The sequence below is a fragment of the Pinus tabuliformis genome, chromosome J (assembly GCF_031772625.1).
Source record: "Pinus tabuliformis cultivar Carrire ecotype Pingquan chromosome J, CPIR1, whole genome shotgun sequence".
In the NCBI taxonomy this organism is placed as follows: Eukaryota; Viridiplantae; Streptophyta; class Pinopsida; order Pinales; family Pinaceae; genus Pinus; species Pinus tabuliformis.
The window spans coordinates 1,495,349,951-1,495,369,251 of NC_142295.1; the positions used below are offsets into that span (position 1 = coordinate 1,495,349,951).

The following is a 19,301-nucleotide window of genomic DNA, read 5'->3' on the forward strand; positions in this document are numbered from 1 at the left end:
TAATTCAGTTGTACTCATAAGTTGTTACACAACTTCTCATGGCTGCCACAGGGTTGTAGCCTCATCCTACCATTGGTAGAACCTCTATCTGTGCAAGTTTATACATTTTCATCCTTTAAATGTATTTCAATTTTCAACACATGTTGCTCATTCAAAAAGCCTTGTTGACAGTCTAATTTGTATGCCCAAACTCCCATCCACGTAATACAAGTCATGAAACAACATTATCTATTAAGGTGTTCTTCCCACTCAAATGCATTGTTCTTTCATATATTAAGGTCATTCAAGTTACTGTTGAGGTAGTTTCATCAAACAAAAATATAACTGGCAGCTAACTATGAAACCATGACTAATCTGAATTGTTACCAATACCTGTTCCTGATCAATATTTCATTTTCCATTGTAAACGTCACTAACCAATGTGTTGCATCTTTGGCATGCTTCTAGTTAAAGACAAATAGCCTAAATGGTGCAACTCACATTGACATGATCACTAATAATAACTTGTGCACTCTACAAGCTGCATGCATCCAACGAGTGAGTAATGGAGAGCTTCATCCCCATGGAGAGTTCCCAATCCAGTTAGCTGCCTAAAAGAAATCTATAGCCGATGGCATATTCTTCTACTACATGTCCATGTCTCATTAAGAAAAACAAAAAAGTGACTATGCATAACAGAAGAAAATATTTTACCTGAATTATTTGTTGCCACTGATCTCTCTGCCTAAGGATTCGAAGGGCTTTAGCTAAAGTAATCAAAGGGAACTCTTCCTCCCAAGCTACCCAATGATCCAATGCTCCATAAACAACCTCCTTTTCATTTGAAAGTTTCATAACCTATTCGATACCAACATATTAATTAGTCAGATTTAACATCAAAAACCATTTATAAAAGTATACCACAGATATCCTTCAACTATAGGTTTAGCTAACTGAATAAGCAGATAAGTTAAGGATAGTATTTTTGTTAAAATTAGTATAATACAAAATTAACTTTCCAGTAATTTGAGCTATCTAAACAAATGTTTTGAGTATAAAATATTTTTCTTAACTTGCAGCTATTGGTCTATAAACTTGGTTGTATAGAGTCATTGTATTTATACTTTTGTTTGCAAATGGTGTGCTTCTTTCCTTTCCACCGAAGAAGCTAGTAAAGCAACCTCAACTTTTCCATCGAAGTCCAGCCAATGGAGACTCGATCTGCATATACCTTGGTTTAAAACTCTTAGGTATGGGACTCAATCTATGCCTGGTGGAAATCTTAGACTTCTAAAGGGTTATGCCTCTTTATCCATCCCATAGAACAATGCTTCTAAGCTACTTTTCAAAAAGTGCCCACCAAGCCATGGATTTTTATGCAATCGTCAGTTGTTATCAGCCTACAAAATGGGGGGTATGTCTACCTCCAGGGTAGTGGTTCACATTGAGAAGATGCAAACTCTCATGGTTATGCATATAATCCACTGTAAGGACATTATACCTGCTAAGATTATCCATGCATAGTTTAGAGCTCACCCATTCATCATTGAGCCAAGTTTGGCATTGTTTCATGTCTTAATTCTCAACAAGATCCAATGAATGGTTAATACTCTCTTTGATAGATCAACATCCAGACCTAACATTATGTTCTTCAAGCAGCATTGTTTCAGCTCATAGGCATTGTTATCCACCAAAAGTGGGTAACCCCATAGGAGAATTTTTTTCTACTGCTTTGGACAGCCAGCCAGTGAGCAGCCCTATATTTGCTTAGTGTATGATGATATACCACATTTCTCCGCTATTTGCATCGGTGAAACACCTCTCACCATCCAGCGTTCCTCTTGAAGGAAGGTGGGTTACCACACGGCAGGTACTTTAATCATTTTGCAATCATGTGTTTTTACTTAATGTTTTGGGCATAATAACATGGATAAAGGGGTGATCTAGACGATAACCTTCCCATGCTTACTACTTTTCACCATTCCCTTGATTTCATGTCCATCCTTCGGGTTTGTTGTCATTGGTTCATTGGGATTGGTGCCCTCATCTAGGCCGAAAACTATGCATGTCCCAACCCTAATGAACGAGAAGTTCACTCATCATTAAGGGGTATATCAATGGTACATGCACATCGATGAACAATTGAGCCAGCACTAGCACCAGGTTTCTGAACAATGGGATTCGTTTCACAAGGTGTCTCATGGTCGACTAGTCGCCTTCGGTGAATGTACAAAACAGACCGTAAGGGCTCTAGGTCCTTAGGCCCGAGCCCCCCCCCCGGCCCTTCACGACCACCACCCCCAGTTGATCATGAGAAGACATGTCCGTTGTTACTTTAGCTTTTTACCAAGATTGGAAGTCATCATACTGCAGAGGACTTTGCAGTTAGAGACATACGGCAAAGGACTCTGCAGTTAGAGGCAAAGAGCCAAAATATGAAATGTAGATTTACACCTGGAGGGATGCTACACTTCAAGAGCTAATAGATTTGGTAAAAGAGGTCGCACCAGCAGCAAGGAGAAGAGATACAAAACTGTCATTTGCATTTGTATATCTTGAAAGATGAGCCCATAATGTGGTTAGACAAGTTGGGGTGACCTATGCACATCCAAATGCAAGCCGACTAAATGAGGGCAATAAGGCACTTGCAAATCTCATCTTTCAGATGGGGGATCTCTTGGATATGGCAATACGTACTTGAAGCACCTTCACGAATTGAAAATGAGCTTGGACATGTCTTGAATTTAATAGTTGGAAACTTGATTTGAACTTCCACATAATTACCATATAGCATATCATGTTTGGCTATGTATGATTTAGTGGAGGGACGAATATTGACTTGTTGTAGAGCATTAATGTTCCAATCCAATGATTTTGGCTTTTGATAGCTTCAAATCCTATTAAAAAATAAATAAATAAATATAAGTGTAGAGAAAGCATGCAAAGCATTTGACAAAATGTTTGATCGAAATGTTGTTTCCTAAATAGCTATGCTCGTTGGATATGCTCACAATGGGCCAGTGGATGATGCCTTGAATGGAAAAAAAAAAACGATCTCATGAAACGCAATGATTGTTGGATTCACCCATGATGGGCTTGTGAAGGAGACATTTAAACTATTTCAAGAAATGCTCATCAAAATGTTATTTCATGTTCACAAGGTATGCATTGAGTGTAGTGTCCTCGACCCTCAACCAGGCAACACTACCCATTCAGAACTACATAATTATAATTAATTAATCTACGGAAGCATGTAAACACTCAAATATGTCTTCATTTTTACCCTACATCTAGCAAATAAATATAGCATGAAATGTAGTTCTATATGTCATGCAAGCATTATGCATCACATACAATGTAATTTAGATAACACAACGGAAATTAAACATACATGAACATCAATAAGCCTAAACCCGGAAACTAGGGTTTTAACAAAAGAAAAACAATAATTAATCGTGCCACATAAATATACAGTTGTACATAAGAATTTAGGAACTTATCTAAGTTAACTAGTTGCAGCCTCTCCATGTTCCTCCCAGCCATAGACCTAGTGGTTCATAATCTCAACCACCTGTCACCCCCAAGCTGGGACAACAACTCCATAAGCAACAATCATAAACCAAAATAAAGCCTAGTCGAGGCACCAACCCTAGCAGCCTTAGGCTTTAGCTAGAGGCTCATGTCCCCCTGCCCGGCACCCAAGTGGCATAGCCCGAGTCTCTCGGCAATGCCCACCTTCCAGGGCAACTTACAGCCAGCCAAGATGTTCTCAGCCAACAAATCCAGGAGCTTTGTTGTTGTCTAGGCATCCAAGTTCCAATGGCCAAACCAAAATAACCCCACAGTCGGTGCCATAGCCCCACCAAGACTCACCAACTATCTCCGAACCGAGTTCCCAAACTAGAACTCCATGGCCACCCAGCCATAAATAGAGCGAACAAACCCTCAAAGCACCAAGCTCCCTGGAACCAACACAGGGGCTCACATCATAAACAGGATGCATCTGGTTCAGCACAGTTAGCTGAATAACTGCACCTCAGTCAATCTTAGAGTCCACCCCAGGGCTCACATCATAAACAGGATGCATATACTTTGGCATGGTTAACTAAATAACTGCACCTCAGTCAGTATTAGGGTCCACCCCAGGGCTCACTGGCTAATCAATAACCAACTCCATGATTAACTAATTTCATTCCCTCTCAAAACAACCTACACTTCTTTATGTATGCATGACCCCAACTTGCCATGTGGCAACCTCTAGAACCCACGTGGGCCCCAAGTGCACATTAAACCAAAAATACCCAATCATTGCCTTTTTTGATGGAGTTGTGTCCCCCATGCTCTTTCCGTGGAGTGGGCTCCGCAGTCAGCGTTCTTTTATTAATATCATAATATGTATAAATTTACAATATCGAGCGCAATGATCCCAAAAACGTGACTAAAAAAAACTACAAGGGCATGCAGGTCACATAATAAAATATCTCGCTCAACAGCCTAATATCAAAAATGCATATATTTACATTGTCAAAACGGGTCAGGGTATTACATTCCTCCCCCCCATTTTATGCATTGTCCCAAGTGCACCGTATATACAAATATAGAAACATATACAATATGTCAATCAAAAAGGTGAGGGTATTCTTCCCTAATGACTTCCTCTTGCTCCCAAGTCGCATCCTCAGGACCGAGCACAGTCCATTGTACCTTGACCATGCCTATGGCTCGATTTCGGAGCACCTTGACCTTGTTGTCTAAGATCTACACCGACTGAACCTAAAAGTCTCCCTCAAGTTCCACCTTGTAACTCATTTCACAGTAGGAAAATGGGAGGTTTTGTTCTAGAATCCTTACCCTTCAACACACATAAACTGGTATATACTATATACACATCAAAAGTGAGGTTTACAATATTTTTTCTTAAAAGAAAATAAACCTCTGCGCTCATATCGAAGCTCAAAATCTTTATAATGGCTTCGTGTATATATATAGATATAATTACAATTTAAAATAAAAATTAAACCCTCTCTTTCATGGCAATGATGCTCTGCACGGAAATTTTAGCACTCCTAATTAAATTGATTAACCATTATTGTGCCCTTATTAGCACTTGTTTTCCAATCCTGAGTCAATTTTTACCAATCTTAACATAGGATTTTTGTCAAACAATTGGCAGTAAACTTGTAATTTTTCCAAGTTGCCCTAGATTGGCCCAATTCAAACCCAATGTTGAAACCTGGCAATAATACCAATCTATACTATCCCCGGCCCTCAATCGTGCAACAACACTCATCCAAAACTGCATAATTATAATTAATTAATTTGAAGAAGCATGTAAACACTCAAATTTGTCTTCATTTTACCCTACATCTAGCAAATAAATAAAACATGAAATGCAGTTCTATATCTCGTGCAAGCATTATGCATTGCATACGATGTAATTTAGATAACACAATGGAAATTAAATTTACATGAACAACAATAAGCCTGAACCCATAAAATTAGGGTTTTAACATAAGAAAAACAATAATTAATAAAGGCACATAAATATACAATAGCACATAAGAATTTAGGAACTTATCTGATAATGAAAAGCTAACTAGTTGTGGGCTCTCCATGTTCCTCCTAGCCATAAACCTATTGGTTCATAAGCTCAAGCACTGGTCACCCCCGAGTTGGGACAGCAACACCATAGGCAACTATTGTAAACCAAAAATGAAAGTTGAAACCCTAGTTGAGGCACCAACCGCAACAACCTCAGTTCCCTGCCATAGGCTCACGTCCCCCTGACCGGCACCCAAGTGGTGTAGCCTGAGTCGCTCAGAGGTCCCCACCTTCCAGGGCGACTTACAGTCGACCAAGACAGTCTCAACCCACAGCTCCAGGGGCTCTACTGCTATCTGGGCATCCAAGAACCAATGGCCAAACCGAAATTACCCCACAATCAGTGCCAGAGCCCCACCAAGACTCACTAGCTATCTCTAAACCAAGTTCCCAAACCAGAACTCCATGGCAACCCAGCGATAAACAGGGCCAACAAACCCTCATAACACCAGGATTCCTAGAACCAGCATAGGGACTCACATCATAAACAGGATGCATCCAGTTCAACAAAGTTCACTGAATAACCACCTATGTTAGTCTCAGAGTCCACCCCGAGACTCGTTGACTTATCAGTAACCAACTCCATGATTACCTTAGTTCATTCTGTTGATTTGGGGTAGCATCAGAGGTGCTCTAGGCCTCAAATTTTGCAGGGAGGCTTGGGCACATCCATTCCAACAAACCCAGAAACTATTTTGGGAAATTCCACCCAGAGACGATTTTATTAAAATAATTAATATTTTTAATGGGGTTCCTAAGTCTAAACTTAGGAAAATTAAAATATTAATGGGTATTAATCTATTTGTGGGTGAAACTTCTGGAAAAAGATGGAGATCAAATCAAAATGATCCGAGCCATTGATTAGGAGTTAATCTAGGTCGTTGGTTGTCCAATAGGAAGATATAAGAAGGGGCTTGAGGGTCATTTGGAAAACACACCAGACGCAGATACTCAGTTACTCGAGTAAGATTGATTTTCTCATTGGTCGAAGTTCGGCAAGAGAAAATCGATTCAGAGAGAGAGTTGCAGGTGAGACACATAGAGAGGGCATCAGCACATTCAGAGAGTGCAAGGCAACAAGACGCAGAGCAGGAACAAGGTGACACAGAAAGAGGCAGCGCAGAGGCAGTTTGACGCAAAGCTTGCGTCAGCAACTTGACGCTGAGCCTAGGAGAGCAATTTGACGCAAAGAGGATCAGAAGGATTCTGGGGAAGAAGAAGTGCTTCATCTGGGGTAGAACTTAGTCAAGAAGTGTCTGTAAAATTTCTCGTTCCTATTTTGCTCGTTGTAATTTGTACAAGACAATTTGTTGAAGGATAATAAAAACCCTCATCTACTGCACCGGTTTTCCCACATTGGGTTTTCCCAGGGACGATTGTCCAAAAATAATTGTCATTGTGGTTGTATTTATACCAGTGTATTTCCTTACATTTACTTTATGCAATGTTTTAATTGTGAAGGTTACAGTAGAATATATTTCGATATTTGCCGTAAGAATACTGTAGATAACTTATTTCTGAGGTAATAAGTAGAAGAAATAATATTAATCACTGCAATAGAATTTCTATTTAGAAATTTTCACATGGTATCAAAGGTACAGGGAAGCAGAAGAGAGAAGCCGGAGGACCTAACATTGAAAGGAGAAGGGAATTTGAAATTCCTACAGGGGCAGAAATTCGAATCTCCCAGAGGATTGCGCAGTTCAAGCCAAGGAGATTGGATTTCTTGGGAAAACTCTCTCTAAGTGAGTCAACGGAGAGGTAAGTCTTTCCAAACGAAGTTTATCAGTGGTAGAAGGTACAGCACAGCAGAAGATTCAGCAAGGAGGGTTGTCTCAGGTGGGAGTAGTTTTTCCTGCTACAGTTGTTGGGACAGGGTAGCGTCAGAAATTGGCACAATATGGATACTCAAAATGTCTCAGATATATCTACCAGATTAGATGAAAAATTCGCATGCCTAGCAAATTCAGCATCAGTGGATGTTTGGTACATTGATAGCAGGGCTTTAGCTCATATGACTGGAGTACGAGAACATTTCTCGAGCTATCAAGAAGAACAAATGGACTTCCAAATAACTATGGAAAATAGAACGAAATGTACTCCAGTAGGGAGAGGCACCATAGCTTTTCAGACAAAAGCAAGGACCAGCATCCGAGCCACTAATGTTCTGCATGTGCCAGGATTAGGAATGAACTTAATTTTAGTGTCCCAGTTACAAGACAAGGGATATGATGTATACTTCATAGGAAAGAAGGTATATGTCAAGCATCCAAGTTGGAAGAAGAAAAAGCAAATTGGGGTTCGAAGCAACAAGTTGTATAGGTTGCAGCTCGAATCACCAATGGCACTGATAGGCAGCAACTGTAATGGTGAGGAGTGAAATGAATTATGGCATAGGCGAATGGCACACTTACACCATGGAGCATTGACGATGCTCAAAGAGATTGTTACAGGGGTACCATTCCTTAGTAGTGAACATGATGACTTGTGTAGAGGATGTGTGTTAGGAAGGTATGCTAACGCAGTTTTTTCCAGAAGTAACAATAGAGCAGAGTGTGTATTAGGATTAATACACTCAAATATTTGTGGTCCTATGTCCACAACAACTCTTAGTGGTGGCATACACTTCGTCACCTTTATCGGTGATCACTCCAGGAAAACCTGGATCTATTTCTTAAAAACCAAGGATGAGGTCTTTGATCGTTTCCGAGAGTTTAAGGCTCTTGTTGAAAATATGACAGGGAAAAAGATAAAGGTATTGCGTTCAGATAATGGTGGAGAATATACAAACAACGACTTCACAGATTTCTGCACAAAGGAGGGCATCAAAAGAGAGTGGACAGCTCCATATAATCTGGCGCAGAATGGAGTAGCAGAACAGAATTATTGTTGGGGCAGCCAAAGCTATGTTGTTTGATCAGGATCTACCTAGGTATCTATGGGCAGAAGCTTGCAACACAACAATATATATCCAGAATAGAACTCCTCATAGAGCACTGGGGAAGAGAACGCCCGAAGGAGTTTTCACTGGTAAGAAGTGGAAGTCAATCATCTCAGGATATTCGGAAGCATGGCTTATTGTCACATTCCAGACGAGAAGCGCAGTAAACTGGATCAGACTGTAGAAAAAGGGTATCTCGTAGGATACAGCGAGACCTCAAAGGCATATAGAATCTACATTCCTGGCAGCAGGAAGATTGTAGTAAGACAGGATGCAAAGTTCATGGAAGATAGAGCTTTCAGGAAATCTCGTGAGATGCCTGCAAAAGATCAGTCAGGAGATGTTCCGCTAGTCCAAGAGCAGCAGGAGCAGCAAGGACAAGCAGGAGGACATACACCTGGATCGAGTACAGTGACCAACACTCGTATCTCCTCAGAAGGAGGAAATGCAAATGATTCTCAATAGATGGGACGACAAGATCAGGAGGAAGAGTTGGTTGAGCCTCCCACCACTAGTGGTAGAACTAGCAGAGAAGTACGGTAGACACTGAGAGAAGCAAAGAAGTTTGTTGGAGCTCCTAGAGCCAAAAAGAGGCAGCGTAGACAACAAGACAGATACCAAGCATTGGTAGCTCAGGTTGAAGAACCCTCTAGCTTTCAAGACACTGTTCAACACCAAGTATGGGTGGATGCCATGGTGGAAGAATACAACTCCATCATGACGAATGATGTCTGGGAAGTAGTACCTAGACCAGAAGATAGATCAGTTGTAGGATCATGATGTAACTACAAGATCAAGTATGCTACGGACATCAACATAGAGAAGTACAAGGCAAGGTTCATGGCAAAGGGGTATGCTCAGAAGGAAGGAATAGACTACGAAGAGACCTTCGCCCCAATTGCTCGACATACCTCTATCAGATTTGTTCTATCCCTAGCAGCTCAAATGGGATGGGAGATTCACTAGATGGATGTCAAGACAACATTCTTGAATGGAGTCATAGAATAGAAGGTGTATATAGAACAGCTCGAAGGCTTCGAAACTCATGAGAAGAAAGCTCATGTTTGCAAGTTAAAGAAAGCCTGGTACGAGCCCAAGCAAGCACCCAAAGCATGGTATGGTCGGATTGATAGTTACTTGCAACAGTTGGGATTTCTCAAGAGTGATGTTGATCCCAATCTCTACTATTTGTTGGTAGAAAATGAGCCACTTATTCTGGTGCTATATGTAGATGGCCTGTTTCTAACTGGGTCATCCAGGCTCATCCAAGATTGCAAGAAGAATCTTGACGCTGAATTCGACATGAAGGACTTGGGATTGATGCATTATTTTCTGGGGTTGGAAGTTTGGCAGAAGAATGGCGAGATCTTCCTTAGACAAGGAAGGTATGCTACAGAAATTCTGAAGAGATTCAGAAAGCATGATTGTCGACCCATGGCTACTCCCATGATCACCAACTGGAAGAAATAGATGCATCAGAAGACAAAGAAGTAGATCCCACCTTATATAGGAAGCTCATTGGGTCGCTTATGTATCTGGTCAACACCAGGTCAGACATTTGTTTTGTTGTCAACACTCTTAGTCAGTTCATGGTGGAACCAAAAAGGGTGTGTTGACCACTCCATGTCAACTACCCCATAGCTATACATTTTTTTTTGCGCATGGATTTCCATCATGTCCGAGCACTCAGATGATCCACGGATTCATCATTATCATCTATATGTACACTGAAGTTTTGTAAACTCGTTGTGCATTTTGTAATGTAAATGATCTCAGTAAGACAAATGTATGTAACAACCTACGTAAATTTATTTTTCTGATGATGATTTCTATCCTAGGAGGTTTTTAGTCTCACTGATTCATGTGTTTCTAAACACAAATGATCGGTAGAGTTTTTCCCTCAAGCCTCACCCCAAAGCTGGGGTGGAATTTGTTGTCGGGATTTTAAATGAGTCCTAGTGTTATTTATCGAGTCTTTGTAAAAGTGATTTGGGAGTAATTCTAACTATTTGGTTAGGATTATTTAATTACAAGTCACTTAGTCTACTAGATCATATTTTGTGTCACAGAAATGGGTAATTATTGAGGGTCTATAACAAATGGGTGTTTCCCCTTCATGGGTTAGAAATGTAATATTTCATGTAAAAAATATTTAGTGCATGGTCCCTCATAGTTAGACAACATGGCTAAATATTAGAGGGTTGGAAAAATTAATAATCCCCTCATGAGTCAATTAATTAAAATTTCTGGCTAAAATAAACCTATTTACTTTTAAAACCTAACAACTTTATTCTCGCTCCCGAGACCTAGCCGCCCCTGCAGCTGGTTGCGGCCGCCGGCCAGTCTCGGCTCACAGGCCCTCCCCTGCGCGCTTGGCGTTCTGAGACGGGTTCCCTTAGTTTCTGCCTGCCAGACCTACGGCTGACCTCACAGCATACCCTTGCTGAGACCTTCATGGAGCCCAGCGGGGGCTCTGCCCCCCCCATACCCTTCCTCCGGAGATCACGGCGTTCAAAGCCATGGTAGCTGCTAGCTCGAAACGCCCTCTCTCAGCTAGCCAGCAGAAATTTGTCAAGAAGCTTGATTCCATCCCAACGGTTGCCCTACCTGAAGAAGAAATTTGCAAAGCTGCCTTGAATCTAGCTGAGAAAGGGTTGATAGGCCAGTTCACGGGTCTCTGGCCTTCCCCCAAGACAGTGGAGAACTGGACCCAAAGAAATTGGGCTCCCTTGATCAAAGAAGGGGTCAAAAGTTATTCCGTAGGCAAAGGATTCTATGTGTTCGTCTTCGAGAGCTCGGATGACAGAAGCCTAATCTTCAGAAATGGCCCTTATTTTATGGGACAGCAGGGGTTGTATCTAAATAAATGGTCTCCGGATTTCGACCCCTCTCAGGACGTGCCATCAGCTGTTCCAGTATGGGTGCGACTTCCCCATCTGCCCTTACACTGCTGGAACCAAAAAACTCTGCAAATCATAGGCAATGCGTTAGGAAAGTATATAGATCAAGCAGTAAGGAAAGATCAGTACTCATGCGCCCGAATCTGCGTAGAAGTGGACCTTGAGGAGGGTTTGCCCGAAGCAATAAAGCTCTCGGTGGCCGGGTGGACTCATGTGCAGGAACCGGATTACAAATAGCTTCCATTCAAGTGCAGATATTGTCATGAACATGGGCACTTTGCAAAGAACTGCAAGAAAAAGATCGAGGAACAAGCAGCAAAAACAAGTGAGGACCAATGGACTGTAGTTCAAAAAACCGCTCGGCAAAAAAAAGGAAATGGTAAAGGCAGCTTGCCAGAAGCTCCAAGCAGTTCCAAGCCTAACCAAGATAAGGAAGCAACTCAGAAAGGAGTAGAAAATACTCAGGCTAACCCATCTACCTCGACTCAGGAAAATCCAGAGCATGTAGCAGATCGATCCCCCATCAAAGAGGGGGAGGAAATCCCACAGGTTGAGACTGCGCAACGAAGCCCCTCCAGCCCCTCATATGCTGATGTAACAAGGAAAAAACTAGAAGAAAGCTCAGGTTCTTCAGAAGACGAAACCTTTGAGCGACCTACTAAAAAAGCAGGAAGGAAATCTCGCAAAGAGCTAAGGGAAGAGGAGGCCGAGCGACTCAAAGTCCAAGGAAGCCAGGCCACCATAGAAATGACCATGGGAAGAAACATTAGACCAAGGCCTTCCAAGGGAGGCCACACCCCTTTCCTTAAGTAAATGATGAAACTCGTCTCTTGGAATTGCAGAGGGCTGGGGAACGCATCCAAAGCCGAAGCAGTCATGGACCTCCTGAAAATAGAACCTACAGATATCCTCATGCTCCAAGAGACGAAGATAGAAGGGGGCGCTCTTCTAGATATCAGCAAAACAAAATGGAAGAAAAGAGCAGGCAAAGCAGTTAGTTCAAGGGGATCCTCTGGAGGGTTGGCAACTCTCTGGACCGAAGACCTATTTCAGCTAAAAAAGTCCCATGAAACCCAGCACTGGATCTTTACGGAGCTGTTACACTGTACAAGTAAGTTGACCATCTCTTTGTTTAATCTATATGTTCCTGTTACATATTCTGAAAAACGAGATTGCTGGAAATCCCTTTCAGCTTATCTTGAACAGCATAATCCAGATAACATTATCATAGCAGGCGATCTCAATATCGTTCTGAAAACAAAGGAGAAAAGGGGAGGATCAAACAACAGAGATCCAATGCTGGCTTTCGTCGAAGAGCTCACACAGCAATGGGACTTACTTGATTTTGCCCCAGTGCGAGGCCTATATACTTGGTCCAACAACAGATCTGGGCCAGATCATATAGCTGCCCGATTGGATCGATTCTTGGTTCAAAGTTCGATTATGTTGAACAAAAGGATAATAAAAACCAAAATCTTGCCCAAGCTCTCCTCAGATCACAAACCGATTCAACTCCTCCTAGAAGATGAAGAAAATCTGGGGCCCCTCCCTTTTCGATTTAATCCTCTATGGATTGAGAGAGAAGGTTTCATAGACATTGTGAAAGAAGCGTGGGCCAAACCTATTTCTGGATCCTCAAGCTTTGTTTGGGAGCAAAAGCTCAAGGCTACAAAGTATGCGTTGAAGGACTGGATAAGGAAACCAGTCCACAACCCAACCAATACAAGAAAGGAGGCAGTCCACACGTTGGAGAACCTGCAAGATAACATGGAACGCAAAGAGATTACAACAGAGCTACTGGAGCAAGAAACAAAGGCTCAATGCTCTACCTTTCAAGCCTTAAGAAAAGAAGAAGAATACTAGAGAATCAAATCCAGAAGTCTGTGGCTAAAAGCAGGGGATCGGAACACCTCCTACTTCCACAGACAGTATAGAGCAACGCTATCCAGGAATCATATCTCAGAAATAAAAACAGCAGAAGGCGAAGTCAGATAGGGATTCAACCAAGTTAAAGATGCTGCAGACAGCCATTTCAGGAAATTATATAGTGAGGAACCACAGGACTGCGAGGAGGAAATTACAGGTTTCCTACATAATATTCCCCAACTGATCAATCCTGAAGATAACGACGTTCTCATCAGTGACTTCACTGAGGAAGAAATAATCAAAGTCATCTGGACCATGGAACCTGATAAAGCCCCTGGCCCAGACGGCTTTACTATACACTTCTATAAAGTATGCTGGAACATCATTAAAACTGATCTCCTAAAAATGATTAAAGGCTTCATGAGAAAAGCAAAGATTGGAGGAAGCACCAACTCCACTTATTTAGCCTTAATACCCAAAGAATCTAATCCGGAATCTTTTACAAGATTCAGGCCTATATCGTTATGCAATGCATCATATAAGATCTTGGCTAAACTTCTTGCAAATAGGATCAAGCCCCTATTAAAAAGATTGATCTCCAGCCCCCAGGGAGGATTTGTGGAAGGTAGGCACATTCTTGATAATGTCATTCAGGTACAGGAGACAATCCACTCCAGCAAACAGAGAAATGAGAAAGGTATGGTGATAAAGTTAGATATGGCAAATGCGTTTGACAGAGTAAATCGCCCCTTCCTCCTTAAAGTTCTCAGTGCCTTTGGCTTCTCTCCTCAGTTTGTCCAGCTTATACAAGCCTGTATTGAAAATCCCTGGATTGCCCCTCTAGTCAATGGACGCCCTTCCAATTTCTTTCAAGCACAGAGAGGCATCAGGCAGGGCTGCCCTCTCTCCCCCTTCCTGTACATTTTAATGGCTGATTCTTTTAGTAGGAAACTTTCTTCTGAAAGAGCTGCTGGCACTCTCCCCGGTCTCAAACCCTCCCCTGGCGTAGTTCCCTTGAACCATGCTCTTTTCGCAGATGATTCTCTTCTAATTGGAGGCGCATCTTCCATAATCGCCAAAGGTTTTGATACAGTTCTCAAGAGTTATTGCAGGGTCTCAGGAGCGCTGGTCAACAAAAACAAGAGTGAAATTTACACCTGGAATATAGATAATCAAGAGCTAACTGGAATTACAAATGCCTTGGGGTTCAGAGGCCACACCCAATGGGATCGATTCAAATATCTAGGGCTACCGATCACAAATGGTCCGAACAGAAGGTCACTCTGGACAGACATTATTTGCAAAATAAAATCAAAAATAGCATCATGGGGCGGCTTTTGGCTATCTAAAGGAGGCAAAGTCATTTTAATAAAAGCTCTATTATCAGCGTTGCCAGTCTATCAGGGAGCATTCTTACTAGCCCCCAGAAATGTCATGGAGCAGATCTCCAAGCTCTTAAGAGACTTCTTGTGGCAAGGTGGGAAAGGAAACGAAAGGAAGATGCACCTAGTCAATTGGGATTTGATTAAAACGCCAATAACAGAAGGAGGCCTTCAGATTTGTGACCCATCTCTAGTTAACCTTGCGCTCGGAGGCAAACTCTTATGGAAACTGGTTAACGATCCCAAGCATCCCAGCGACATCCTGTTGTCTAAATACGCCCAGAACTTGTCACTCAGCAACCTACAATCCGAGCCTCCTGTCAACAGTACGCATGTTTGGGCTCTCTGTTGCAAAAGCAGCTCCTTTTTCAAAAAATCGCTCTACAAAATACCAGGTAATGGCAAGAGAACTAATCTATGGAAGGATCGGATTATGGGAGGCGATCCACTGGAACAGAGTGATGAAATAAAAGATATCAGAGTATGGATGATTGACGCTGGCATTAATAGGTTGTGCGATATCTCAGTTTGGGACCACCGAGGAGAGTGGGCCGGGTGGAACCTCCACGACGCACCTGGCTGGCTATCCGCACAGAGAAACCATCTGATTGAGCTTCTGGAAGAGTCGAAGCCAGAGAATCGACACATAAAAGATCGTTGGGCATGGGGACAGGTAGGCGTATACACCACAACAGCCGGATACAAGGCCCTTCAGGATTCAAGGAATAACAAACATAATCCAGCCTTCTGGAAGCGAGTTTGGGACAGTCTCGCCCTCCCAAAAGTTAATTTTTTCTTTTGGACATTGATGCACAACAAAATCTTAACAGGGGACAATTTGGAGAAGAGGAACATAGTTGGGCCTCACAGGTGTGCGCTATGTAGAAACAACAAAGAAACAACCCAACATTTATTTCTGGAATGCCATTTTGCTAAGGAAACGTGGAGCCTCATCTTACAGGGATTACAGATTCCGTCATTTCCCCAGCGTTCTGTTGATGACTTTTTTGCTGAATGGAATAATCAATATCCGCAAAGAATTCCCATAAAATCCTTCTGGAACAAAGTTTGGACAGCCATACCAAAATTTGTTTGCTGGCAGATTTGGTTAGCCCGCAACGATCAGATTTTCAATGGGCATCAACTCTCCCCTTTCCAGGTTGCAGCTAAAGCCAAAGCCTTCCTTTTGGAAGCAGCACAACAGAAGTTTCATAAAGAGGATCCGCTTTTACTATCTGAAGAAAGGAGTTGGCTATGCTCCCTGGAGCCTGCTCTTCGAAAATCTCCTCCCACACCCCAATCAGCAAATCCGGAATGGCGCAGAAGAGACCAAGAGGATGTCTTCTCAACCTGGTGGAGATCCAAAAAGTTAACCACTATCTTCTTCGACGGGGCCTCCAAAGGAAACCCCGGAACTGCTGGTGCAGGAGGTATCATTTATTCCACAAATGGGATACTAAAAGATTGTTTTAGCTGGAGTTTGGGACAGAAATCCAATAACCAAGCTGAGATTTATGGACTCCTCAATATTAGAATATTCCTATTTAGCATTTAATGCTCATTCCTTTTAGCTGTTGCTATTTATATTCTTTTAGCAGTTTCTTTGATGAAACTGAGTGTTTCTATATTCTACATAGAAACCTGATGTTTCTATTATTGTAAATATCTCTGTATTATGATTGAGCTGTTTGCTCATTCAAAATTAATTCATTGAACATTCTTTTATGGTATCAGAGCAAGGTTAAGAGATTCTTCTTGAAACAGTAATTCTCTTTGCATCGTAATCTCTTGAGTCCTTTCTAAGGTCGAGCCCTCTGTAAGCCAGGCAGCCTTCACTGAGTCTTAGCCTCGGCTTTGCTCGCTGTGATAAAAGCTTACAGTCGTCCATCTCGATACAGAAATGGATTCTTCTCTTGCATGATCATTTTATTAAAGAAATAACTTTGTGGCGGTGACTATTTTCATGGGAGCGAGATTTTTTTTGCTGGTCAGTTTTGCTTGGAATCGCGGATCCGGCTATCTTCCTCTTCACCTGGCGGCTACTCGACCACACCGTGGAATTTCTCAGCATTAGTGATCCAGGTGTTCTCCTTTCAAAACTCATTTGTTTGTTTGAAAATAGGAGTTGTGGTTTGAAAAGTCGATCTGCGAGCATTTGTCAATTTTTTTTAACTGCTGTTAAACGCTGTCAACTTGTGGATTATGTATCCGTGGATATACATTTTGAATCCCGTGATATTCATTTGAAACCCGTGGCTCTAGATCTGAAACCCGTGGTTCATTGTAACCTGTGTATTTTGCAAACGCCGTTATATTGTCACTGTCAAACCCGTGGATCTGAAACCCGTGGATTTATAAGTCAAACCCGTGGATCTAAAACCCGTGGTTCATTGTAATAGCTGAGACGGAACGTGAGTCCGAGGATTTACGTAACCCGTGTTTATAAAACTCATACGCGTGATATATTCTCTGTCATACGCGTGGTTATATTCACCTGTGGCTTTTATATATTCGTATATAAAATAGCTGAGACAGAACGTGCAGTTTTGATAACTCACGTGGTCCATTTTCAAAGCATATGACCGGTAGCTGAGACGTTTTTCTGTGGGCCATTTTGATACCTGAGACGTATATATATATCCGTGGTGTTTGCTGACAGTGGGTTACCATTCAGCAGAAGCGTGAAACTGAGACAGCACATGTGGGTCCATTTTTCAACATTTGTATTTGTTGTATTTGTGGTTCTGGTTGCCGGCAGTGTGTTACCAATCAGCGGAATTTTTTTCTTGTGATCCTGACAGTCTTCATTACAAACTCAGACCTGTGACATCTGTTTATTGCATCAGTATACTCTTATGGTAGACCGGCATTCTCTTGTGGAAAACTGTATTCTCAGAACTGAATTAGCAGTATTACTATTGTTTTAGACAGCTGAAAGTCTGTTCTTTTCACCAGCATAAGCAGTCAGCTACATTGTTCTTGTGTGTCTTACTTTTGTATTCTCTTTGTGAAAATGGCCACACTTACCAATCTGATGTTAGAAGGAAATCAACACTTTAATGGCAGCAACTATAACATTTGGAAACAAAGAATGTTGACCATTTTTTAGTACAGGCGTCTTGATCAACTCATTTTGGGCAAAGAGCTTCGTCCAGGTACAGCCGGGACCGATCAAGATAAATTTGATGATCGAAATCGAGAGGCTGTTATGCTTCTCAAGCTCTCTGTCGCTGATGATCAGTTACCACAGATCCCTTCTGGCAAGACAGCTGCTGAAATCTGGCAACAGTTGAAAGAATTGCATGAGACATCTGATAAAAGCAGAGCTTTTTTTCTCAAAAATCAGTTGTTCTCCATCTTGATGGATGAACATATGTCTTTACAAGAACATCTCAACAAAATTAAAGACATTCGAGATCAGCTCGAAGCCATTGGTCGGACCATGGAGGAAGAAGATATGGTAGTCATTACTATGAAGAGTCTACCGAAATCTTATGAACACTTCATTGAAACGCTCAACATTACCACCACAAATGTTGATCTGAAGTTTCCAGATTTATGTACCAAACTTCTGCAGCAGGATCGATGGAAACAACAGTTTGGTAGTAGTGCTTCATCAGTGTCCTCGGAAAATGCATTTTCTGCAAAATATCAGTCCTCTCAGTCCTTTCAGCAGAAAGGCTCCTCTCAGCCTTTTGATCCTGCTAGGAAGAAAAGTGTGCAGTGTAATTACTGTCACAAGTTCGGTCACACGAAGAAAGATTGTCGGCAGAGGATTGCTTCTGAACAGAGGAAACAGGGCGGGCCACATCAGACAGCAAATGTTGCAGAACATTCCGAGCAGACAGAGTCTGCCTTTTACGCCTTTATGGCTAAAAGGTCTTCAGATCATGTTCCTTCCTCTGCATGGTACATTGATTCTGGCGCATCACGTCATTTTTCTCACAGGCGTGACTGGTTTATTGACTTCTCACCTTTCAGTGATTCCGTGGTATTTGGCGGAGGTGAAAAGTACACAGTAGCAGGCAGAGGTACAGTTCAAATTCAGTCTGGTGGGCGCACACTTATATTTCTGAATGTATACTATGTTCCTGGTATGGAAATTAATCTGCTATCTGTCAGCCGGATTATGAGAAATTCGCCTCAACTTGATGTAGTGTTCAGTACCCACAAGTGCTCCATTATTGACAGGGAGTCTAGTTTAACAGTTGCTGTTGGCCTAGAAGATCATGGTTTATACAGGCTACTTGACACCGGTGACTCTTCAGAAGTGGCTCTAGCAGCACGTATTTCTCCTATCAGCGCTCTATGGCATCAGCGATATGGGCATCTCAATATGCAGTATCTCTCTCAGCTCTCTAGGGAGGGACTTGTGTCTGGATTACCTGATATTCAGACTCAGCAGTTGGGGGTATGCAGCGCCTGTCAAGCGGGAAAGTAACATCGGTCTTCATTCAAAAATGGAGAATCTTGGCGCGCATCTAAGGTACTTCAGTTACTTCATGCTGATATTTGCGGACCTATGAATACAACTTCTATCACTGCTTGCAAATATTTTTTACTTATTGTAGATGATTTCAGTAGAAAGATGTGGGTATATTTTTTAAAAAATAAATCTGATGTTCTTAGTAC

The 19,301-nt window shown here is 41.9% G+C and overlaps 1 protein-coding gene across 6 annotated transcripts in view; it reads right to left on the reverse strand.

Annotated features, from left to right (window-relative positions):
- The window catches only part of LOC149233085 (Pentatricopeptide repeat (PPR) superfamily protein), a 232,028-nt gene that overhangs the window by 138,804 nt on the left and 73,923 nt on the right, over positions 1-19,301 (reverse strand). For 4 of the 6 annotated variants that reach the window (XM_089379688.1, XM_089379687.1, XM_089379689.1 and 1 more), the window contains exon 4: positions 694-837. The exons of the other annotated variants lie outside the window; for them this stretch is intronic. In XM_089379688.1, coding sequence (XP_089235814.1) covers positions 694-837 — 144 coding nt within the window. The remainder of the gene's footprint in view (positions 1-693; positions 838-19,301) is intronic. 6 annotated transcript variants of the gene reach the window in all.